The sequence below is a fragment of the Phocoena sinus genome, chromosome 2 (assembly GCF_008692025.1).
Source record: "Phocoena sinus isolate mPhoSin1 chromosome 2, mPhoSin1.pri, whole genome shotgun sequence".
Classification (NCBI taxonomy): domain Eukaryota; kingdom Metazoa; phylum Chordata; class Mammalia; order Artiodactyla; family Phocoenidae; genus Phocoena; species Phocoena sinus.
Genome location: NC_045764.1, coordinates 13,607,928 through 13,633,812, shown reverse-complemented (window position 1 = coordinate 13,633,812; position 25,885 = coordinate 13,607,928). Strand labels below are relative to the sequence as shown.

Here is a 25,885-nt window from a genome sequence, read left to right as displayed (position 1 = left end):
GGGCAACTGGTGAAAGATGTGTACCCTCTCTCCAGAAAACCACACGTCCAAAAGAATAAAGACTTTGCATACCTTTGGCAGGGCTCCCAAAGCTCCCACCGGGGCCTGTACAGTGCCCAGGACTCCTGGGGCCCAGGCTAGGGATTCCCGCCCGCGAGGGACCAAATGAGCGTGGCTGGTGGCCTGTCAGCCCTGCTACCTGCGTCTGCAGCCACTGAAAATGATGGTAACAGGAAGCCTGGATGGTCAGATAGAAAAAGAACATTTATTGTGTTCAACAAGCCAGATTATCATCGTAACAACCTATGCAGCAGCCACCGTTACTCCCTATTTTTCCAGATAGGGAATCGAGACAAAGAGGTAAGACAAGGCACTGATGTCACACAGCTCGGAGGTGTGAATAGATAGATAAGGTCACAAGGCGGGGCTGAGGGGTGGGTTTAGAGAGCACTTCCCTGGGGCGTCAGGAAGGAGAGGGGGGCCGTGCCTGGTCCCCATGTGACCTGTGTCGGGAACCCCTTTTGGAGGTGCCATTGCTTTCCCGACCGTGACCTCACTCAAGCTGAACCCCAGGGGTCTCCTGTGTGCAGGTGAGCTCCTGAGCCCCGCCCCGCCCGGCCCACTGGTCCTACTTCAACAAAACTCAGCAGCTCCAGGTCCCCCAAATAGGGGAGGCCACGCAGAAAGGGGCTGGTGGCAGGGATAGTCATCAGTAGAAAACTATGCTAGAAGACTCCTCCTTAGTGAGTGTGCAAAAGATGAGGTTGGTAGGCAAATTAGGGCATTTCATCCTAAATTGTACCTCTTAAGGCATCTTTGGACCCCTGTGGGGCTCTCCCCACACTGGAAGCCCAGAAATATGGTCATGGGATTTGGGGGTGCATGCAACAGAAACCCAATTCAAAGTACCATAAGTGAAAAGGGTGATTTCATGGAAGGATGCTCACAGAATGTCACAGGCTGGACAACCAAGCTGTGTGACAAGCCTGACCCTGGACTCGGAGACAGGATGGACCCAAGGCCTGGAAAGCAGCCAGAACAATCCCTTCCTGATTCCCTCCATGCACCAGCTTCTTCCTCTGAGACGTCCCACACCAATGGGGAGTGGGCCTTGGCCCGAAGCCAATGCACAGTAATAACCTCATGGCCCCATTGGCTCCAGGAGAAAGTTCTGGGGCAGAAGCTGTTGGCTCTGGTGCCGCCCGTGACCGGCTCTTGTTTGTTCTTAGAAAGAGGCCTCCTGACATGCAGGCCAGGCAGCCTCTCCCTCCCTGGCTGCCTCCCCTTTCCGACCAGGATGAGGCTCAGGGGAGCTGCTGCCCGAGGACTCAGTTCATGAAAACAATGACTTGGAACAGTTTCTCCTCTGCTCTTTTTGACGTCGCAGAGGTGGCAGGTCCTCCACAGCATCAGAGGTGGGCCTGGCTGGAGCCACGTGTGTCCTGCTCAGGCCGAAAGGTTACAGAGCCAGTGTGGCTGCTGCCACCCAAACCTTCTCCGGGAATCTAACCTCATTTCAATCCTTAGAGAAAAATGACGTCTTTATAGCATTTTATCAAATCACCTCCCTGAAATGTGTTCTGGTGATCTTTTTTTTTAAAAGTTATTTTTGGCTGCGTTGGGTCTTCGTTGCTGCGCGGCAGGCTTTCTCTAGTTGCAGCGAGTGGGGTCTACTCTTCATTGCGGTGTGCGGGCTTCTCATTGCAGTGGCTTCTCTTGTTGTGGAGCACGGGCTCTAGGTGCGCAGGCTTCGGTAGTTGTGGCTCGCAGGCTCAGTAGTTGTGGCTCGTGGGCTTAGTCGCTCTGCAGCACCTGATCTTCCCGGACCAGGGCTTGAACCCGTGTCCCCTGCATTGGCAGGCGGATTCTCAACCACTGCAGCACCAGGGAAGCACTGTTCTGGTGATCTTAATGGTTTTCAAGTTTAGGCAATCTGTACTTCAGCAAACTGCTTTCAGCCCTGAGCAAATGACAGATTTAAAAAGGAGCACTCAGCTGATGGTGATGGTTCAGTCAAAAGTAACAGCACAAAATAGTGATTTTTAACTCAGGTATCGAAAAGTGGGACCCAGTGTCATCAGATCCGAAAAACCTTGCCTACGTGTTGTCTGGAAATTCTATCCGTTGGGTATGCACTTCTACCAAACCATCCAAACTTAAGAGTTTATTATGTCCTTGTGCATTTAGACTTATTTTTTTCTACATACATATAACATATGCATATACATACAGTTAAGATAACCCCACACTACTCCCAGCCAGCTAGCTCAATACAAAGCTGGTTTGTTCTCCCAAATACTGGCATCCTGCTACTCATTAGCGGGTGTGATCTTTGGTCAAAGAAACACATTAAGTCTTCATTCTTACACATTAGTTCACTCATATGTTCCTTCAAAATCATCCATTTGCCTCACCGTTAGAAAGCACTATTCAGTTTGTTCCCCAGGAAATTAAACTTTGCAGTGATGAGAGAGAAAATAATCTATAAAATACCCAAATCTGCTTTTTTCTCCTTTAACACAGTATTTGTTTAAACAATGTAGCACAACATTTATTTTACATTTTTAATTTTTTTTACTAAGGCACATGACGTATAGAAATAGTGAGGTACAAAATGCAAATTTCTGCATAAGATTTTTAAAATAATCCTTTTGGAAAATAAGGTAAACACCATCTTCCGGAGGATTCAGCTTTTCGCTTGCTTCTTCTTTTGGACCAGTTCAACCAGCAGCTTGTATCTAGCGATACAGTCTTCCTGAGGGGGAGAGAGAGAGAGAGAGAGAGAGAGAGACAGAGAGACAGAGAGTTGACAGTTACAATCAGAGTGACCCTTGTGGGGTGAGCCTGCCGTGCCCAGCGCTGACCAAGGGCTGTCCTGTCCACCTGGAATTCCCTGGGTGCCCGGGCAGGAGGTGTGATGTGCACCCTGGGGGAGGGGCCGGTGGCTGCTGTCTGTGGGACGGAGACTTTTGTTACTGTGATGGTGACTTTCGACTCACCAGTGGTACTTAACATTTTAACATCTCACCGTTTCGTCACAACACATTACTTCAGAGAAACGAAAAGCCTTGAGGCCAGGCACCCACAACGTCATTCTCATTATGCTTTGCCTCTCCCTGGGGGCCCCTGGGACCTTCCTGCGGTAGGGCCACGTCGGCCCAGCCCCACGGGCTACTGCGGGGAGTGTGCCCCGCTCTTCCTCCGGCTCGTGCCAGACCCGCCGAGGTCTTCCAGCCTTCCAGTCAGGCTACAGGACTAGTAGCTTCAGACGCCAGCTGCCTGTCGCTGTCACCCCTTGGGGTGAGGACCCCTGATGAAGCAGGGGAAGGGCCTCATTGCTCTCTTGTTTATCACAAGGTACTTTCCAGAATCCATTTCTGTTTCTGTTCAAAAACACCCCAAGGCACTGCCCGCCTTCACTAACTTACGGTCGCACGTGAACTGGCTGTGCTCCGCAGCAGACTTTACCAGAGGCCCTGGACGGAGGACGGTGTTCATTCTCTCCCTGGAGTTCTGGCTTAGTAGTGTTCTGAGAGAATCTTCTAATAAGGGCCTCTTCTGCATCCCCAAGGGCCACCTGCCTAAAGTGTCACCCTTTCCCTAACAGCCAAGCTGCCCGGCCGGCCCAGCGCTCTGTGGGGGGATGCGGGGACCCTGGGCTCTGAGCAGCAGGCCTGCCAGGGTGGGCGGCCCAGCCCAGCCCCGTGTGGGCCTCAGGCAGAGGCCCCTCCTTCAGGCCCAGGGCTCCCAGCGGCTTGCAGGCCACTTCCAGGGAGTCGCCCTGTAGGGGGCAAGCCAGCAGGCAGCCTCCCCTGGACCTGGTTCTGACGCGGAGGCGTAAGGGGAACACCTGCAGGATAATAAACCATGCTGCTCATTCCTCCCTACCAGGAAGGTTTCCAAACCCCAAGGCAATGAGTTTCTGAGTGTGCTGTCCGCAGGAATCCACGGTTCCAGCTCCTTCATTTTAAGCCAGTGTCAATTCATCACACATGTAAATGCCTGTGTCCCAACAGATGCTAAAGAAATTCAGGGAAAATAATTACTTCTGGCAAACCAGTTGGAGGGGCTGAGAGGATCTGTGTTTCTCAAATAGATCAACTGCTAATGGTTTATTTTTCTCCCCGGGAATTCTCAACTTCCTCATTTTAAAGTAGGTGATAGATAACTAGACTTGTACGCACGGGGACATCCATGGCCATGAGCTAGATTTTCCAACATCGAATTTCAATTAAAAAAAAAAAGGAACGTAAATGAACATCAGCGTGCCCACAGGCTACTGAGGGATGGGCAGAGAAGGCAAAGGAGACTGGCTCTTTTGATTTCTAGGTGTTCCTGGTGCCTCAGACAAAGGGCATGGCTATGAGGAAAGACGCCCAGGAGGCTGTATCAGGAAAGGCTTGGGTTGAAAACATCACACCGGAGGCTCTGCAGCTCCCAACTGTCGGAGCAGAAGACAGAGGCCGGACAGGGCCTGACTTCCCACGGGGGCTGCCCCCTTCCCTCCTATCTGAGTTGCCATTTGGGAACTCTCTGCAGATGTGTTTAAACAGACACTAAAAGCTGTACACTGGGAGGAAAGGGCTACAGAGGACAAGCTGGATCCTGATCCTGAGGGCAACCTCTCCCTGACCCCGCCCCCAGCACTACTTCCAGCCTTTGGTCCACAGGTGCCACCGCTGAGACTAGACAAGTTACGCGGCAGAACTGGTGACCATGGCGACGCTGGCCGCCACACGTGTTCCCCGGGTTAAAGAGCTGTGAAGCGTTGGAGGGGCTCGTGATTCTGTGGGAAACCTCCTTGCTGGCCGAAGGGAGCCTCCGCCTGCGAGGGAGGCCTGGCCCTGCGCGGCCCTCGCAGCGACAAGGATGCTGCCCGGCCGTCCCCGCCCCGCCCCCGCCGAGCGAACGCTCCAGAAGGTTGGCGGGATTGCTGTGGGGGCAGGTTATGATCTATGCGTGGGGTTTTCGCTGAGAAAACATAACTGGTCTGTATAACGATTCAACTTGGAATCTTGACCTCATTTACACTAAGCAGTCGAGTGCAGAGTCACAGGCTCTCGGGAGACATCTAGTGGAAGGTAACTGGCAGGTAAGAGAGGAGGCGGATAGAAAGACGCGTAGGAGGAGGGAAAGCCGGTGGACCCGCTGCGGCCGCGTCCGTGTGATCTAGACCCGCTCGGAGGCCTTCCTTCCCGGCGTCACCCACCTTACTCTTGGACGGGACACACTTGGCGATTTTGTCCCAGCGGTCAGAGGATCCCTTTGGGTACTGCTGTAATGCTAACTCCAGAAGCTTCTGTTGGCTCTGAGTCCAGGGCTCCTCTGCGGCTCGCGCTCGCTCTCTCTTCTGGCTCTCATCGTCGCTGGACTCGTGCTGTTCCGACATGTCGAAGTCCTTCTGCCTCTTTCCCCGGACCTTCTCCTCCGGCTTGGGCGGCAGGGCTGGCCTCCGCCTCCGAGGCCGGCTCTCCTCCGCGGCCTCCGGATCGGCCTCCTCCTCGCCGTCCTCCTCCTCCAGCTCCCCAGCCTGCTTGGCCTCCTCCCGCTGAGTGATGATGTCATCCGGCAAGGTGGTGGCGGCCTTGGGGGGCCGGGAGTTCTGGGCTGTGGATCTGAGTTCGGAGAGTCTGACCATCCCTGTGAGAAAGGACACACGGAGGGGAAGGGCAAGGTCAGTTCCGGTGACAAGAGTCAGGACAGCTGCCTTCACCACAGCAGACAGTGCGCTGGGCATTTTGCATGTATTGTATACTTAATGTTCACACTATTATATAAAGACAGCCATCGTGACCCCAACTGCACAGAGGAGGGAAGTCAGTCTCAGAAGCAGCAGAGGTGGGATCTGAACCCACTTCTGTCTGATTCCAAGTCTTTGTCCTTCCACCGCTCTGAGGACTTCGGGGGCCTCCCAGGGCCAGGTTGCAATCAGAGGATGAGAAGGTCTCTTTGAGAGGGGATAAGCGGCTACTCTCGAGGTATGGAAAAATGTTCTTCAGAATCTAGGGTTGTTATTAGTTCCGCGAGCGCAAGTACAGTGAATCCGTCAGACCTCCCGCTGGGCTAACCCTGCACGGGCGGGGGGGGGGGGGACCGCCCCCCCGCACCCCCCGCCAGCCAAGCTGCTTCCTGTGCCACCGCGATGCCTCGCTTGACAGAAAATCACACTCCTCGTGCCATCCACGGGTGTGTTCAGCCACGCCTTTCCCGCCCTGCTCACACACTCCCAACCCCTCCGGTGCTCTAGGAAGATCTGTCTGTGCCCCACTGCTTTTTCAGGAGCAGGTTTCTGGAGACTGTGTCGGAGAGGAGCGTCTTTCACAGAAGCACGTTGCGCGCTTGGGCCTTCACACGCAGACCAACAGCTGCGCTGGTAGGAGAGCAGTCTGGAAATGCCCTCCTCGCTGGAGCCCGCAGAACCGCACGCCCCGTCTTCTCCAGGGGAGACGTTTCGAGATCTCAGGGTTTGCTGGTCCCTAGTAGGTTACATCGAGTGCAGGGACCTGTATTTAAGTGGAGTTGGAAGGTTTAGGAGGCATTTTCTTCTTGGTTCCGAGCAAAAAGTATGGGGACTTGAGCAAAATTCTACTTAGTCTTGGAGGAAATGGATTTTTTTCTTTAAAAAAAATTTATTTTATTTTTGGCTGCGTTGGGACTTCGTTGCTGCGCGGGCTTTCTCTAGTTGTGGAGAGCAGAGGCTGCTCTTCGTTGTGGTGCGCGGGCTTCTCGCTGCGGTGGCTTCTCGTTGCGGAGCACGGGGCTTCAGTAGTTATGGCATGTGGGCTCAGTAGTTGTGGTGCACGGGCTTAGTTGCTCCGTGGCACGTGGGATCTTCCCAGACCAGGGCTTGAACTCGTGTCCCCTGCACTGGCAGGCGGATTCTTAACTGCTGCACCACCAGGGAAGTCCCTGGAGGAAATGGATTTTGAGAAACATAGATTCTTGGAGAAGCTGCTTGGCCTGTCCTGAAGGACACTTTGTGTGTGTGGTGGCAATGGTGGACATGTGGGGAAATGGCGCAGACTGGCTTTCCCCTGCGTGCCCCCCTCCCCCCCAATACTAGAGAAGAACAAGGTTTTTACAGTTCTTCAAACGTATTAAGTACATCTTAGCACGACTGTGTATGCAGGGCTGCATTGGCTTGTGGGTGCTTGTAATTCGATCCCTTTCACAGAGATGACCAGTAGAGTCCATTGGGCAAAACAAGTTATTATAAAAAGGGATTTATTTTGAAGGCACGGCTTTAGATTAATGGGATGGAGTGGGTGCTGACTCACCTGGGGAGCAGGTAACTGAATCCTTCAGTTGCTTGGCTTTGGTTGTCACCTGTTTCAAAATATAAAAGCAGAGAAAATCTGACTTTCCATATGTCTACTGTAGGTCAAGTGACCTCTTTCATAGAAGGTCCGTGTGAAGGAACAGGGTTTACTGAATCTTAGGCCTGGATGGACCCTCAGTCATCAGTTCAGTCCATTTTCTTAACCAACATGGAAATTGAAGCCCAGAGAGATTAAATGAATTACTCCAAAATATCCATCTAATCAAGTGGCAGAGTCAGAACAAGAATTCAGATCACCTGATTACAGCCCCATTGTACAAGGCTGCCTGTGAAGATGTACTAGTTTCCAGAATCACTATACAAACACGTCGTGTTTTTTAGTTAGAATTTCCTGAAAGAGTATCTTTCTTCACTAGAGAATATTATACCATAGGGGTATTATGAACAATGGGGAAATTTACTCTTAAGCTAACGATGTTCTAATACAAAAGTCTTTTCTTCGCATCCCAGAAAGAAACCCTAAGAGCACCAAGATTGACACTAGCGGAAGGACCTCTTGGTGGAGTAGTAGATGGACCCAAGAACCATGAGACATTTACATACACAAGTGTGGATCCACAGAAATAATGTTTTCTTTCTTCTGTATAAATGGTATTATATTGTACGTCTCACCCTTTAGCTTGCTTTTTTAAATTTAATGATGTATTGGAGGTCTAGATAGATTTCCCTTTTTAAAACTGAGATAAAATTTACATAGAGTGGAATGTACAGATTTTTAAATGTACATTTCAATGAGTTTTGACCAAAAAAACCCCATGCAACCAACATTCTGATCAAATTACAGAAAATTCCTGTTATCCTAGAAAGTTCCCTGTGCCCCTAAATCCATCTCTACCCTGCCATAGACAACCACTGTTCTGATTTCTATTATATATATTTTAAACAGGAGATCAAAATTAATTTAAAAAAAAGTTGGATAGTTAACTGCCCCAATGCACTTATTAAACAAGCCATCCCTTCTCCATTTATTTAAAAGGTTAACTTTATTAAAATTATATTAAAATTACATTTCATTATATACATGGAATACATACTTTGTATTCTATCCCCTTAATCCGTATAAATTCTTGAACAAACATTTTGCTGCTTTAATGAAATTTGAAAGGAAAACCTCAGAAAGCATGCTCTAACATCCTCAGAGCTCGGAGTTAGAGCTCATATTCAGTTTTGGTTCTCTGTCTCTCTCTGTCTCGTCTCTCTCTCTCGTATTACCCTCTGTAATATGTGGATAAAACTGCTAATAGCTTTTGTCTGGTAGGGATGTTTTAAGTTTGAAATAAGCTCTTAGCATGATACCTAGCAAATGTTAAAGGCTTATAATTACCTATTATAATTGATGTGGATCATTTGTTTTCCATTCATGCAAAAGGGCAGAATTAGAGAAAATATTTAAAGCTGCTTAGAAACACTCTTCAATTTTATTCCCTCTCTGTGGATGACCTTGCTTCGTATTTTATGGGAAAAAACTTGAAGTTATCCAACATGAGCTTCCCTGACTTCCAACTTCCCAACTCAAATTTCTGATTGCACCACCATATATCTTTCCCACATTTTATATAACCTACACATATCCTCTTGTACATTTTGAATCACCTCTGCATTACTTACAATACCTGATACAATCTAAATGCTATGTAAATAGTTGCCACTGTGAGGCAAATACGTGTTTCGCTTTTTACAACTTTCTGGATTTCCCCCCCACCCCCCAAATATTTTCCATCCGAGGTTGGTTGAATTTGCAGGTGTGGTGCCGACCATACCATGGCGCTTCCCTCTGTAACTGCCGTTAAGTTACGTTAATTTACACGTCTCCTAGCTCCTGAAACTAAACAACTCCCAACCTAAACTCATCAACTTCTCTGCTTTCCCCCCCTTCCTTTTCCTAACAGTACTATCATCCCAGTCATGTAGGGGCAAAACCAAAGAACCAATTTTTGGACTTTTTCCTCCCTCCCCAACCAGCTGCCACGTTCTTCACAATACTGACCCCATGTGTTCCCGTCTCTCTCAGATCTCCACCACCTGTATTAGTCCTTCATTCTCTGACTGAATTAATATAACAGCCTTCTAACTGGTCTACAACTTATTTATTAGCAGTTCCCATGGAATAATATCCCCAAGGCAGAGTTCTGATCAGATACCTTTCATGGCTCATCAATGACCATACAACAAAGTGTTCAATTCTTAACCTGACACACAAGGAAATCCACAGTCTGATCTATTTTCTTTCCTGTGTGCATCCTTCCTTTCAGCGAACTAAACAATTAATGCTCTCCAGATGGTCAGAAATTCTCTACTCTGTACTCTTGGCCATTGTTAACATTTGTCTTAAATGATTTTCTTTTCTTCATCAAACCTCTCCTTAAATATCTATCCGTCCAGAGCCAAGTCATCCTTCGAGATACTTGCAAGTGTGACTTTCTTCTTGAAGACTTCCCAGATGCCCACCACCAGGACTACCAAGTCTGCTGACAATACCTCTCCTCTCTCAATTTCTACTGTATTTTTAAAGATTCTATATTTTTACATCATAATACAATAAAATTACCTTTTCCTCTTCTGTTGCACAGTTCTATGAATTTTAACACATTTATAGATTCATGTAACTATAGGATACACAACCTACATATAGGATATGGAATAATTCTTCTTTTTCTCCTGCATCTTGTTACTTAACAAAATATTTTGGAGATTATTCCAGAATAGTACACAAAGACCTCCCTTGTTCTGTTTCTTAAGAAACAGCTTAACTGAGATACAATTCATATACTATACAATTCATCCACTTAAAGTGTATAATTCAGTGGTTTTTACTAAATTCAGATATGTGCAGCCATCATTGTGGCCAACTTGAGAACATTTTCATCACTTTGAAAAGAACCCCCATATCCTTTAGCTATCATTCTCCATCCTCCTTATCCCACCCCATCCCTCATCAAGCAATAAGCAACTACAAATCCCTGTCTCTACAGATTTCTCTATTCTGGACTTCCATATGAATGGACTCATACAATATGTGGATTTTTGTGGCTGCTTCTTTCACTTAGGGTAACGTTTTCCAGGTTCATCCAAGTTGTAGCATATATCAGTACTTTATTCCTTTTTATTGTGGAATAATATTCCATTGTATGGATATACCACATTTTGTTTATCCATTTATCAGGTGATAAACATTTGTGTTGCTTCCATCTTTTGGCTATTATAAATAATGCTGCTATAAACATTTGTGTATAAGTTTTTGTGTGGGCATATGTTTTCGTTTCTCTTGGGTATATACCTAGGAGTGGAACTGAGGAGTTATATGGTAACCGTGTTTAACTTTTTGAGGAACTGTCGTACTGTTTTCCAATATGGCTGCAACATTTTACATTCACATCAGCAGCATATGAGTCTTCTGATTTCTTTACATCTTTCCTAAAACTTGTTATTACCCAACTTTTTGTATTATCCCACATCCTAGTGGATGTGAAGTGGTATCTTGTGGTTTTAATTTGCATTTCCCGAATGACTAGTGATACTGAACATTTTTTTTCATGTTTATTGGCTATTTGTATATCTTCTTTGGATAAATGTGTATTCAGATCCTTTGCTCATTTTTCATTTGGGTGATTTGTCTTTATCATTGAGTTGTAAGGGCTCTTTATATATTCTGGATACAAGTCCTTCATCAAATAAATGATTTGCAAATATTTTCTCCCATTCTGTGGGTTGTCTTTTCCTGCTCTTAGTGGTGTCCTGTGAAGCACGAAAGTTTTAAATTTTGATGACATACATATTTTTTTTCTTTCTTTTTTTAGTTGCTTGGACTTTTGGTGTCCTATCTAAGAATCCTTTTGCCAAATTCAAGGTCATGAAGATTTACCCTTCTGTTTTCTTCTAAGAGTTTTATAGTTTTAGCTCTTACATTTAGGGGAATATTGCAATCTTAACAATGTTAAATCTTCTGATCCATGAACAGGAGATATTTTTCCACTTATTTTGATCTTCTTCAATTTCTTTCAACAATGTTTTGTAGTTTTTAAAGTTTGTATTTTTTGTTAAATTTATTCCCAAGCATTTTATTCTTTTTGATGCTATTGTGAGTGTAATTATTTTCTTTATTTCATTTTCAGGTTGTTCATTGTAGGTATATAAACATAAAACATTTTTGTATATTTATGTTTACTGCAATCTTGATGTACTAATTCCAATAGTTTTTTAGCTAATTACTTAGTATTTTGTATACATAAAATCATGTCATTAGCAAATAGGGACAGTTTACTTCTTCCTTTTCAATCTTATTTCTTTTTCTCAGCTAACAGCCCTGGCTAAGAACCTCATATAATGTTGAATAGAAGTGGTGAGAGCAGACATTATTGTCTTGTTCTTTATCTTAGCAGGAAAACATCCCCTCTCTCACCAATAAGCATGATATTAACTGTGGGTTTTTAGTAGATGTTTTTTATCAGGTTGAGGCACTTCCTTCTTATTCCTAATTTGTTGAGTGTTTCTATCGTGGAAGGATGTTGGATTTGTTAAATGCTCCTATTGAGATGATCTTGTTTTTTAACTCTATTGATGAGATTAATTTACATTAATTGATTTTCAGATATTGAATCAACTTTGCATTCTTGAGATAAATCCCACTTGATTAGGGTATATAATTATTTTTATAAGTTGCTGGATTTGGTTTGCTGTATTTTGTTGAGAATTTTTGCATCCATATTCATATGAACTATTAGTATGTAGTTTTCTTCTCATGTCTTTGGCTTGGTATTAGAGTAATACTGGCTTCACAAAATGTGTTGGGAAGTATTCATCCTCTTCTATTTTGGGGAAGATTTGTGAAGTTTTGGTATTCATTCTTCTTTAAATGTTTGGTAGAGTTCAGCAGCGAAGCCATCTGAGCCTGGGCTTTTCTTTTTTCTTTTTTTTTTTTTTTTTTTTTGCGGTACACGGGCCTCTCACTGTTGTGGCCTCGGAGCACAGGCTCCGGATGCGCAGGCTCAGCGGCCATGGCTCACGGGCCCAGCCGCTCCGCGGCATGTGGGATCCTCCCAGACCGGGGCACGAACGCATCGGCAGGCGGACTCTCAACTACTGCGCCACCAGGGAAGCCCTGGGCTTTTCTTTTTGAATAGTTTTGTTTTTTTTTTTTTTAATTACTAATTCAATCTCTTCACTTGTTATAGGCCTATTTCGATTGTCTATTTCTTCTAAACTTGATTCAGTTTTAGTAGTTTATGTCTTTCTAGGAATTTGTTCATTTCATTTATATCTATTAGAAAAACAGGTATCTAACTTCTTGGCATACATTTGTTCACAGTATTCCTTTACAGTCCTTTTTATTTCTGTAAGGTTGGTAGTGATCTCTTTTTTCATTTCTGACTGTATTGAGTCCTTTTTCTTTTTTGTCAGCCTAGTTAAATGTTTGTCAATTTTATTGATATTTTCAAAGAATCAGCTTTTGGATTCATTGACTTTTCTCTATTTCTTTTCTAGTCTTATTTCATTCATTTCTGCTCCACTTTTTATTATTTCCTTTCTTCTCCTTCCTTTAAGTTTAGGTTGTCATTTTCCCATTGTCTTAATGTGGAAGATTGAATTATTGGTTTGAGACCTTCTTTCTTAATAAAGGCATTTACAGCTATAAATTTCCCTCTATGAATTACATTAGCTGAATTTCTTAAATTTTGGTGTGTTGTGTTTTCATTTTTCATTTGTCTTTAAGAATTTTTATTCCCCTTGGAATTTCTTCTTTGATTCATTTGTTATTTAGGAGTCTGCGGTTTAATTTAGACATATTTGTTGATTTTCCCAATTTCTTCCCTGACACTGATTTCTAATCTCATTCCTTTGGGATCAGAGAATATACTTGTATTATTTCTATCCTTTTAAACTTATTGGGGTTGTTTGATGGCCTAGCACATGGTCTATCTTGGAATATATTTCATGTTTACTTGAAGAATGTATATTCTGTTGTTGTTGGATGAGGTGTTATAGAGATGTCTGTCAGGTCTAGCTGGTTTATTATCATTCAATTTTTCCTTGTTAATCTTCTGTCTAGTTGTTTTATCCATTATTGAAAAGTGGAGGCATTGAAGTTTCCAACTCTTATTGTTGAATCATCTATTTCTCTTTTCATCCATCTCAGTTTTTGCTAAAAGTATTTTGGTGCTCTGTTATTAGATGCACATGCTTTTTCACTGTTATATTTTCCTGGACTGGCCTTTTAATTATTATAAAATGTTCCTCTTTATCTCTAGTAATTTTTTTGTTTTAAAGTCTACTTAATCTAATATTAGTATAGCCACTCCAGCTTTCTTACAATTGCTATTTGCATGATATCTTTTTTCTATCCTTTTACTTTCATTTTATTTCTATTTGTGAATCTAAAGTGTGTCTCCCATAGACCACATAGAGATGAATCATGATTTTTTTTTATCGTGTCAGATAATCTCTCTTTTGATTGGATTGTTTAATCCATTCACATTTAATGTTGTTGATATAGTTGAATTTGATTTCTTTTAACTTTTAATGTCTTTTTTGCTCCTCTATTCCTCTATTATTGTTTTCTTTTGCATAAGTATTTTCTAATGTAGCATTTTAATTAATTAATTTTTTTTTTCTTTTTTTACTATATTGAGTTTTATTTTTTTTAAGAGGTTGCTCTAGGGTTTACCATATACATCTTATGACAGTCAGCTTCAGATTTATACTACCTTAATTCCAGTGATATACAGAAATGTTACTTTAGTATAGCTCTATCCCTCGGCCCCCCACCCCAGCCCCAACCCCAACCATTTTTTGGCCATGCTGCATGTCTTGTGGGATCTTAGGTCCCTGACCAGGGATTGAACCCAGGCCCTAGGAAGTGAAAGCATGGAGTCCTAACCACTGGCCTGCCAGGGAATTCCCTAGCGCTATTCCCTTTACCCCCATACTGTAGTATGGCCATTATACATATTGTATGTATTCGTGTTACAAACTCAGTAATATTCTTATAATTACTACTTTACCATCTGTAATGGTTTACTCAGCCCCATACAGCTTTGCTCCCACCCACCTCCTTTGTGCTGTTATTGGCAAATATATTAGACAAATACTACCTTTCTATATGTTACAGGTCTGACAGTAACATATATCTATTATTTGATACAATTGCTTTCTAAATCAGTTAAGAAAAGAAGAAAACAGTTATTAATACTGTCTTTCATAATTACCTTATTACCTTCACTGGTGTTCTTTTTCATGTGGATTCAAATTACAATCTGGGGTCACCTGTTTTCAGATTGAAGAACTTCAGTTTCTGTTATCTTGAAAATTTTTTATTTTGCATTCATTTTGATAAATAGCTTTGCTGGATGTAGGATTTCTGGTTGGCAAGTTTTTCTTTGAGTACTCTGAATATGTTATTCCACTGTCCTGGCCTATGTGGTTTATGCTGAGAAGTAAGCTGTTAATTGTTTTGGTGTGTGTGTGTGTGTGTGTGTGTGTGGGGAGGGGGGGTTCCCTGTTAGTCACAAGTCACTTCTCGCTGCCTTCAAGGTTTTCTCATTTTTTACTTTCAGCATTTTTATTATGATGCATCCTTTGTGGATATCTTTGAGCTTATCTGACTCAGAATTCAGCATGTTTCCTGATGTATATAGGTTAGCTTTTTTCAATGTATTTGGGAAATTTTCACCCACCATTCTTTGGATTTTTTTCCCCCTCCTTTCTCTCTCTCCTCTCCTAACTCCCATTATGTGTATGTTGGTGTGCTTAATGGTGTCTCATTTTTCTCTGAGGCTCTGTTCACTTTTCCTCTTTTGTTTTTCTCTCTGTTCTTCAGCTTGAATACTCTCTGTGGAGCATCTCTAGTGAATTTATTTATTTATCTTTGGCCGTGTTGGGTCTTTGTTGCTGTGTGTGGGCTTTCTCTGGCTGTGGTGAGCAGGGGCTACTCTTCATTGTGGTGTGCAGGCTTCTCATTGTGGTGGCTTCTCTCGTTGCAGAGCACAGGCTCTAGGCATGCGGGCTTCAGCAGTTGTGGCACGTGGGCTGTAGACCGCAGGCTCAGTAGTTGTGGCACACGGGCTTAGTTGCTCTGCGTCATGTGGGATCTTCCTGGACCAGGGCTCGAACCCTGCATTGTCCCCTGCATTGGCAGGCAGACTCTTAACCACTGTGTGCCACCAGGGAAGTCCTCTAGTGAATTTTTAAAATTTCAATTATTGTACTTTTTAACTCCAGAATTTCCACTTGGTTCTTTTATTTCTTTTAAAATAATTTCTATCTCTTTATTGATATTATTTGTCTGATGCAACACTGTCATTATATCTTCCCTTGTTTCTTTCATCATCCTTTCCTTCAGTTCTGTGAACATATTTACAAGGGTTACTTTGAAGTCTTTTTCTGTGAAATCTGACATTTGGTCACTCTTATAGGGCAGCTTCTGTTGCCTTCTGTTTTTCTAATGTACGGGTCATATTTTCCTGTTTCTTTTCATGGCTCATTATTTTTGTTCAAAACTGAACATTTAGATAATATATGGCAGCAATTATGGTTAGTGATTTTTCTCTCGCCACACCCTTCCCCAAGTTAGGGTCTGTCGTTGTTATTTGCATGCTTGTTTAATGGATGGCTGGATTTAGCGAAGCCTATGCCCCTCTGCCCCCTACAGCATTAAGCCTCTGATGTCGCCCCTCAGGTACTGCAGGTATGGGTATCCCCAGTCATCTTGGGATGCTAGTGGTATTTGTAGGACTCTCTTCCTCTCTTTACCTAACCACACCCATTAATAAACTACATTAACTGCTGGCTGATGCTTTATTATTTACAAAATGCCCCAGGTTATAAACTGCTCTACAATCAAATCAAATCAAATTGTGGCTTCTTTGAAGGAATGGTTTCTGAAGGCAATGTTTGATATTTATTCTGACTCCTGGAGGACTCCTCCTAGAGGAGGAGTTATTATCCATGAGTTGGTTTGAGAATACATGGCTAGTTATTCCTTGTACTGACAGAGGATTCTAAATACAGTACATGTCTTCCTTAGCGTATGATGGAGTTACAGCCCAATAAAGTTCCAACAAGTTTCAGTAAGTTGAAAATGCTTACAATACACCTAGCCTACTGAACATCATAGCTTTTAGCCTAGCCTGCCTTAAACATGCTCAGAACACTTACGTTAGCCTACAACTTGACAAAGTCATGTAACACAAAGCCTATTTTATCATAAAGTATTGAATATCTCATGTAACTTACTGAATACTGGACAGAAAGTGGGAAAAAGAATGGTTGTAAGCGTATCAGTTGTTCACCCTCATAATCACTTGGCTGAGTGGGAGCTGCAGCTGCTGCCACTGCCCAGCATCACGAGGAGTATTGGACTGCGTATGACTAACCCAGGAAAAGACCAAAATTCAGAATTCAAAGTATGGTTTCTACTGAAGGTGTATTGCTTTCGCACCATCATAAAGTTGAAAAATAGTTAAGTTGAACCACTGTAAGTAGGGGACCATCTGCATATGTCACAATCTGGCCTATCCATACCACACAAAACAAACAGCTGCTATAATCTGAGTCTTTCAGATTCTCAGTTCTAAATAATAAAACGAATGGGATGTCACTATAGTCACCTTTGAGCCAAACTTTTCTCTCACTTAAAAAGGCAACTTAGAGCCTATAAGAAAGAAGCAAAAAACCACAACTGGTCAACTTTCCAATTCTATGTAGTCCAACATTTATTTTAATATTCTATCCTCTTTGCCAAGTCCATATCTCCTGGTGCCATAAGATGGTTGTATAACAATGATAACTCTAAGTGATCCTTTTTTTCTTGAGAATTTCTCTTCTTTTCATTAGTTTCCGTCTCAGGAGAAGGCATGTATATGGCAAAATATTTCTGTTTTGGGGGCAAATTTGGCATCCTCAGCAGATCATTTATTATTCTAGGCAGATTAAGAACTTTCCAAATAAGTGACAGTCTAATAATAAAGCTCACTGTCCAGGGTGTCTCTGAGTATGGCAGTATGCCACTTCAGGAAAGGAAAGTCATCCTTCAGTGAGCATTGGTCACCACCAATTCTATTTCTTTCCTATAGATCTAGATAACTTCAATTACATGGGTGTCAGTTTGCTTTTTTATTTTTAAAAGGTATAATTAACAAATAAGATTGTAAGATATTTAAAGCGAACAACATGATATATGTATACATTTAAAAGGATTCCCCCATTAAGTTAATTAACATATCGATCACCTCATATATTCACTTGTTGTTGAGAACATTTCAGTTCTACTCTCTTAGCAAATTTCAATTCTATAATACAGTGTTGTCAACTGTAGTCATTATGTTATACATTAGATCCTCAAACCTTATTCAACTTATAACTGAAAGTTTGTACCTTTTTACCAACCTCTCCCTATCTCCCCCATCTCCTAGTCCTGGCAACCACTTTTCTACAATTTTTCTATGAAGCTTTACTTTTTTTTGGCTGAATAATACTCTTTTGTGTGTGTGTGTGTATAAACACATTTTCTGTATACATTCAGCAGTTGATGGACACTTAAGTTGTTTCCATACACTGGCTGTGGTGAATATTGTTGCTATGAAATTGGGAGTGCAGATATCTCTTGGAGATAATGATTTTGTTGCCTTTGGATATATACCCAGAAGTGGGATTACTGGATCATATAGTAGTACTATTTTTAATTTCTTGAGGAACCTTCATACTGTTTTCCATAGTGGCTGTACAAGTTTACATTCCCACCAAAAGTCTACAAGGGTTTTCTTTTCTCCACATCCTCACCAGCATGTTATCTCGTCTTTTTCATAACAGATATCCTAACAGGTTTGAGGTGATATCTCATTGTGGTTTTGATTTGCATTTCCTTGATGATTAGTGATGTTGAACATCTTTTCATATACTTGGCCATTTATAGATCTTCTTTGGAAAAAATGTCTATTTAGCTCTTTTGCCCATTTTAAAATTGAATTTTTTTTTTTTTGGTATTGTGTTGTGTGAGATCCTTATATATTAACCCCTTATTGGATATGTGCTTTGCAAGTGTTTTCTCCCATTCCATAGGTTTTCATTTTGTTGATGGTTACCTCGCTGTGCAGAAGCTTTTTAGTTTGATGTAGTCCCACTTGTTTTATTTTTGCTTTTGTTACCTTTGCTTTTGGTGTCAAATCCAAAAAAATCAACACCAAGACTAATGTCAAGGGGCTTACGTATCCCTATATTTTCTGCTAGTTTTATGGTTTCAGGTCTCATGTTCAAGTCTTTAATCCATTTTGAGTTAGTTTTTGTGTACAGTATTAGATAGAAGCCTGGTTTTATTCTTTTACATGTGGCTGTCCAGTTTTCCCAACACCATTTACTGAAGAGACTATCCTTTTCTCATTGTATATTCTTGGCTTTGTCAAAAATTAGTTGCCTGTACTAGTAAAGTAAACCAGTGGATTTATTTCTGGCCTCTCTATTCTGTTTTTAATGCCAGTACCATACTGTTTTGATTACTATCACTTTAAAAGTTGAAATCAGAAATGTGATCCCTCCAGGTTGTTCTTCCTTCTCAAGATTGCTTTGGCTATTTGGGATCTTTTGTGGTTCCATACAAATTTTCAGACTGTTTATTTCAGTGAAGAATGCCATTCTAATTTTGAGAGCGTTTACACTGGATCTGTAGATTGCTTTGGGTGGTATGGACATTTTAACAGTATTAAATTCTTCCAGTCATGAACACAAAATATCTTTCCATTTATTTGTGTCTCATTCAATTTCTTTCGTCAGTGTCTTGAGAGTTTTCAGTGTATAGATCATTCATCCTCTTGGTTAAATGTAAAACTAGCACTTTATTCTTTTTGATGCTATTGTAAATGGAATTAATTTCTCTTCTTGATAGTTTGTTGTTGGTGTACAGAGTTACAACTGATTTCTGTATACTGATCTTGTAGCTTACGATTTTACTGAAATAGTTTATTAATTCTAACAGTTTTGGTGGAGTCTTTAGGGTTCTCTATATGTAATATGTCATCTGCAAATAGAGATGACATTGGAGGTGACATATTCATCACCAAATTTATTTCTCTCTGATAGATCTAGATGACTTGGATAATAACATGGGTGCCAATTTAGTCATGAATGTTTAGTATTCTTACCTATTCTATAATGAATTTTTCAGTTACTCATTCTGCTTTTATATCATGTGCAATTGTAGAAGGTATGGGCTCTGTCTGACTTAATAGAGATTTATGACTTTTTTCTAGCCTCCTTTTGGGAGAAGACCTATAGGTCCATACAGACAAGACTTCTCTTCTTCCTCAGTATGTGAACAAATAATATTGTGGGCTACTGGCTTAGGTGGGCTTTTGGATAACACTACCCACATGTGTATTAACAGTTACATGGACTGTAGAATTGTAGGGAAATTTGTTTCATCATGTTCTGATTCCAAGCAGAAAATACTTTTATAATCCTTCTTCTTAATGTAGTTATACCTGAAGCTGTCGTTAAAATTCTTATGAAATGGGGGCTCTATGAGCAAATCTGGGATATATAGGTTAGGGTGGAGTGAATGAAAGAAACCTAAAATAGGTTTCATTCCTTCCAGTGAAAACACCGATGAAAGTAACAGAAAATTAATAAACAAAATGAAAACTGTATTCCATAGGGTACAGTTAGGATCAGTGGATAGTTATATAGTGGCACATTTCTACTCAACATACAGAAGAGTTTTCCGTTTTTTTCTGAGCTATGTAAAGTGTATACTCATATTCCTGGCATCCTCAGATAACTGAGAAAATAAATGTTGGCTATTAGTGATAACCTCAAGTCATATTTTTCAAATTCTGGCTGACTTAAGGATATTTTAAGTATTCTAATAATAAAAATTATGTAACTGTGAAGTTCATTACAGTTGGACCTTGAGTAACACAGGTTTGAACTGAGCAGATCCACTTACGTGTTTTTTTTTTCAATAAATATATACTAAACTACTACACAATCCACCGTTGGTTGGATGTGAGGAGGCAGAACTATGGATACACAGGGCTGACTGTAAAGTTATATGTGGATTTTCAACTGTGTGGGGGACTGGTGCCCCTAACTGTCATGTTGTTCAGGGATCAACTATATTTTCATTCAGCTGTATTTAATTTTGGCCAACTTTCTGTTGAATCTAGCACTCGTTATAACCAGGAGCTACTGTCGTTTTCAAATAAAAACGGCACTCTGTTACCTGAACATTAAATAAACCACCTGAAAAATGTTTCCAGCTGGTAGAGAGCAGGGCTGTTCATTCTTATTATTTCTCCAATGTCTTTAAATTTTTCTCTGGACCCTCTGTCTGGATAGAAAATACAAGAAATAATAATAGTGTACATCTTAATCATTGACAAAGAGGGCCTTCCATTAACTTCCTGATCACCTCTATAAGTAATGTAGATGGCCATTTACTGGGAGAAAATACTTATGCCAACAGACAATAGTGTAGTTTTGCAGATATTTTTAGTCTATCAGCAAGACAGTGCAACAAGCCAACATACATCACCCACTTTCCTCTTTTTGAAATGGGTTACCCACATTTTTAGCACAAGGAAAAGCATTTTACATTGCATTAGCACATTAGCATCTGCTCAAGGGTCACCATCTATTGACTTGCTGCATCTCTAAGCTATACATAAGACAGTTAAGCAAATAATTCAGGGTAATAAAAGAAATCCCACCATAAAGTACGATGCTATCCCCAGACCATAGATTATACTGTGAGAAACCAGTTCCTTCATGAATAAAATATCCATGGTATTCAAAGTGAATATCATTGTAACTAGTAAATTAGATCTAGACTTTAAAGTGGATACTATCCTCTTGGTAAGATACAGGGTTCTGATGAGTGAGTACAAATTACAAACTCAATATATTAGTAATATAGGACACTAAATAACATCCAGGAGAAAACATGTAAGAATGGTAAGTGGGAGATATATATAGAAAAATTTTCATGCAATCTGCAGGTATGCTTTGCTTGAATGAATCACTGAGGAAGATGAACAAGTGTTCAGTTAGAGCTTAACGAGATGCTGAATATTTCTGTGGTTCAAATATTCAAAGGAAAGCAACTGCTTTTGGAGCTCTCTGGAGTTCCAGCCCCATGGACTGGCCAGTATCTTGGGACATGAAATACCTTGCTCTCAAATTTATCCTCCTTTGGCCCAGAACCCCAGAAAACCAAGAGATTTCACTTTGAAGATGATATTTGATCTAGGGCATGGCTGACAAAGAATAGTGCTGTCCTACACAGAAGGTTAAGGTGTAAAAATCAAGTCTTTGCTGAACTAAGAGGACAGTGTAGCTTAAATAAGAGTCAAACAATCTGGGTTCTAGTCCCGGGCTGCCATTAACTAGCTCTGTGGCCTTGAACTTTTTTTTTTTTTTGCGGTATGCGGGCCTCTCACTGTTGTGGCCTCTCCCGTTGCGGAGCACAGGCTCTGGATGCGCAGGCTCAGCGGCCATGGCTCACGGGCCCAGCCGCTCCGCGGCATGTGGGATCTTCCCGCACCGGGGCACGAACCCGTGTCCCCTGCATCAGCAGGCGGACTCTCAACCACTGCGCCACCAGGGAAGCCCATGGCCTTGAACTTTTATCTCTTTCTAGAACGCACATCTGTAATAAGTGATTATTATAGTGATTTACAATTGTGTAATGGTTCATAATAACAAAGTGTTTTCATGATGCTATCACATTTCACCTGCCAGATACCCCGTGAAATTCATATCACAGGCGAAGAAACTGAAGCTCAGAGTGATATGGGGACCTACAAATTCACACAGCCCATAAATGGTAGCATAGGACACCAAAGCCAGGTTTTCTTTTAAATTCTGTTCTCTTTCCACTTTACTTCTTTATCCATAAAACAAAAGATTGCATTAATGATTTCTTTTTAAATCAAATATTCTGTGATTCACTAGATGTGACATTATTTTAGTAGTAGTATTTTTTTGGCTGCACCACGTGGCACGTGGAATCTTATTTCCCCAACCAGGGATTGAACCCGGGCCCTCTGCAGTGAGAGTGTGGAGTCCTAACCACTGGACTGCCAGGAAATTCCCTAGATGTGGTATTATTAATGAACTATCTTTCAATTTAGGTGAATTACCAAAGATTTATTAAGTATTGACTTAGCATATCACTATACTGAGAACAGTGGTGTATGTATAAGATCTAGTCTTATCCACCTCAAGGAGCTTCCAATGTGGTTATTCCTTTACATACTCATTCAACAGATTTCCAATTAATTAGGACTGTGCTTATAAGAAAGAAAATCATTGTTTACTGCTTTAAAAGTTTTTTACTTCTAAATCAATGTTGGCTAAAGTAAGGAAAGAGCAATCCAAAACAGGCTTGTGTACTGACAGTTTGGGAGTCTGGCCTCACCTCTCATGAAGGCCAATTCTGTACTACTTTACCCGAGTTACTGCCAATCACCAACTAGGTGAATTTAGTAAAGATTCAAGCCCTGTGTACTTTGATTTCCCCAGTGTGTGTCACAGAGATCTGTTGGTGATACCTGTCACCCTACTGATGTATAAACAGGCTGGGTGGATATCTTGTTTCTCTCTCTCCACTATTCTGTTTGCCCCTCCTTAAGCTGTGTCCTCTGTGGAAGAAGACAACTGAACCAGATAAAAGAAGGACATTCTCTGGACAAGGGTCTGCAAGTAGTTGTTATTACTTTGCTAGAACATTCAAATTAGCCCTCAAGGCCCTTTGATGGGGGAATATAGACAAGCAAAAATATTAATAGATGGCTCTAGAATTCCACTAGTAAAGCTGTTTTCGGTGAGGGGATGGTCTGGCAAGTGTTTCAGTAGAGGTTGAATGTTCCTACTGCCCTCCCGGCCTAGCTGTCGGCTGTCAAGTACCTTACTGTTTTGATTACCATAGCTTAATAACATATTTTGAAAACAGGACATGTGATGCCTCCAAGCTTTGTTCTCTATCAAGATTGTTCTGGCTATTTGGGGGTCCATTGTGGTTCCATACAAATTTTAGGATTTTCTTTTCTATTTCTGTAAATCAGTAAAGCTTTTATAATAAAAAAAAAATTAAAAAGAATGAGGTAGGCCTATATATACTGACATGGAAAGATACAAAATATTTTTCCTTTAGATTTTTAAAAGTAGTTTTAAAAATCAAGGTAAAACATGCACACAGCTTTAAAAAAAAAAAAGTCAGTTTACAACCAGGGCTTCTGATGAAAAGCCATGTACCCTACACCCAGAACATGCATTTCTGTTCACAGTCTTTTTTTTGAAATTTTAAAATATTTTTTTCTGCGCATTGTTTTTTTTAACCATTAAAAAAATATTGAAGTATAAATTTACAATGTTGTGTTGGTTTCCGGTGTACAGCAAAGTGACCTGGTTACACACACACACACACACACATTTTTTTCAGATTCTTTTCCATTATAGGTTATTACAGGATATTGAATATAGTTCCCTGTGCTATACAGTAGGTCCTTGTTGGTTATTTTATATATAGTAGTGTGTATATGTTAATCCCAAGCTCCTAATTTATCTCCCCCCCTGCCATTTCCTTTGGTAACCATGAGTTTGTTATCTATGTCTGAGTCTGTTTCTGTAAATAACTTCATTTATACAATTTTTTAAGATTCCACATATAAGTGACATATGATATTTGTCTCTCTCTGACTTACTTCACTAGTATGATAATCTTTAGGTCCATCCATGTTGCTGCAGATGGCATTATTTCATTCTTTTTCATGGCTGGTAACATTCCATTGTGTTCATATACCACATCTTTATCTATTCATCTGTCAGTGGACACTTAGGTTGCTTCCATGTCTTGGCTATTGTAAACAGTGCTGCTATGAACACTGGGGTGCATGTATCTTTTTGAATTAGAGTTTTTGTCAGTTCTGGATATATGCCCAGGAGTGGGATTGCTGGATCGTATGGTAGCTCTACTTTTAGTTTTTTAAGGAACCTCCATACTGTTCTCCATAGTGGCTGCACCAATTTACATTCCCACCAGCAGTGTAGGAGGGTTCCCTTTTCTCCACACTCTCTCCAGCATTTTTATTATTTGTAGAGTTTTTAATGATGGCCATTCTGACCAGTGTGAGGTGATACCTCATTGTAGTTTTGATTTGCATTTCTCTAATAATTAGTGATACTGAGTGTCTTTTCATGTGCCTGTTGGCCATCTGTATGTTCACAGTTCTTCTGATGCTTACAAGTACACATAATTAACTAACAGGCTTTTGGTATATTATATCCTGAATTCAGCCTCTTTTTCCCACCTCTACCAATAAGCCCTGGTCCGAACCACCACTGTCTTTTGCAGGGACAACTGAAATAGCCTCTTACTTGGCCTGCCTTCCTGCTCCCACACTTGCCCTGCCACAGCATCTTCTCCACAGAGAAGTCAGAATGACCCTTTTAGATCTTGCATTCCTTTGCTCAAAATCTGGTGCTTTCCTGTCTCACTCAGAGTAAAATCCAAAATCTTTACCTTGACCAAGGAGGTCCTAGGTGTTCTGGTCCTCCACTGTCTCTTGGCCTCATCTTCTGTAATCCCCCCTGCTCACTCCTGGTCAGCCATATTGACCTCTTTGCTGGACTCTGCACACCCAAAGCAGGCTCTTGCCTCAAAGCCTTTGCAACTGCTGTTTCCTCCACCTGGAACGCTTTCTCAGACAACCTCGCTCCCTCAGTTGCTTTGTGCCTCTGCTCAAACGTTACCTCTTAGAGAGGGCTTTCCTCAGAATCCCACTTGAAATTGCACTCCCTAGGTTATGTCTCTGACCTCTTACTCTGCTTTATTTTTCTTCATGGAGCTTGTCACTGTTTACAATTTTTATTTTACTCCCTATGTTCGTGTTCTTTCCATTGTGCTTCCCTGCCATTCTTTAGGGCAACTGTCTTTGCCTGCATGGTCGCAGCTGAGCTGCAGGCAAATTGGTATTCCAGTTCAGTGGGAGGGAAAAGTGAGCAAGAGCTCCTAGGGACACACATTACTTTAGTTGTGTCCCTCTGAGAAGAAATTAGTAACCTAGCCATAGCAGAGCTTGGAGGGCTTGGAAGTGCAGTGTTGCTGGGCAAATATGTGCCTGCCTTCTCTATTACTAGAAAAGGGGATAACATATTTTGATGGACAACTTGCCATAGTCTTCCACAATCTGTTGATTTTAAAAATTGAAAAACCATCTGAAAGTATATAAAATGTTTAAAATATAGCCATTATGTAAGATCTTACATAACTGTGATATGGTAAACATTACTCACTGGAGAGATAAGTACTGCACTGTGATCGCACTTCTTGTGTCACTTAAAGGAGATCGTTCTCAGTGTCAAATTCTTTTGCCGTTTCTATCGTTCCACTTTTTACTGCACAGGCAGAGATTGCGGTTTCTGTAAGTTGAAGGTTTGTGGCAACTCTGTTGAGAAAGTCTGTGGGCACCATCATCCCAGTAGCATCTGCTCATTTTGTGTCTCTGTGTCACATTTTGGTAATTCTCACAATATTTCACACTTTTTCATTATTATTATGTT

At 41.5% G+C, this 25,885-nt stretch overlaps 1 protein-coding gene across 1 annotated transcript in view; it reads right to left on the bottom strand.

Annotated features, from left to right (window-relative positions):
* Positions 1–243: 243 nt before the first annotated feature.
* DNAJC1 (DnaJ heat shock protein family (Hsp40) member C1) overlaps positions 244–25,885 on the bottom strand; it is a 204,323-nt gene continuing 178,681 nt past the window's right edge. Inside the window, exons 10-12 of the mRNA XM_032622593.1 lie at positions 7,278–7,326; positions 5,210–5,640; positions 244–2,755 (exon numbers count right to left, since the gene is read on the bottom strand). Of these exons, the coding sequence (XP_032478484.1) occupies positions 2,687–2,755; positions 5,210–5,640; positions 7,278–7,326 (549 nt within the window). The 3' untranslated portion in view covers positions 244–2,686. The remainder of the gene's footprint in view (positions 2,756–5,209; positions 5,641–7,277; positions 7,327–25,885) is intronic.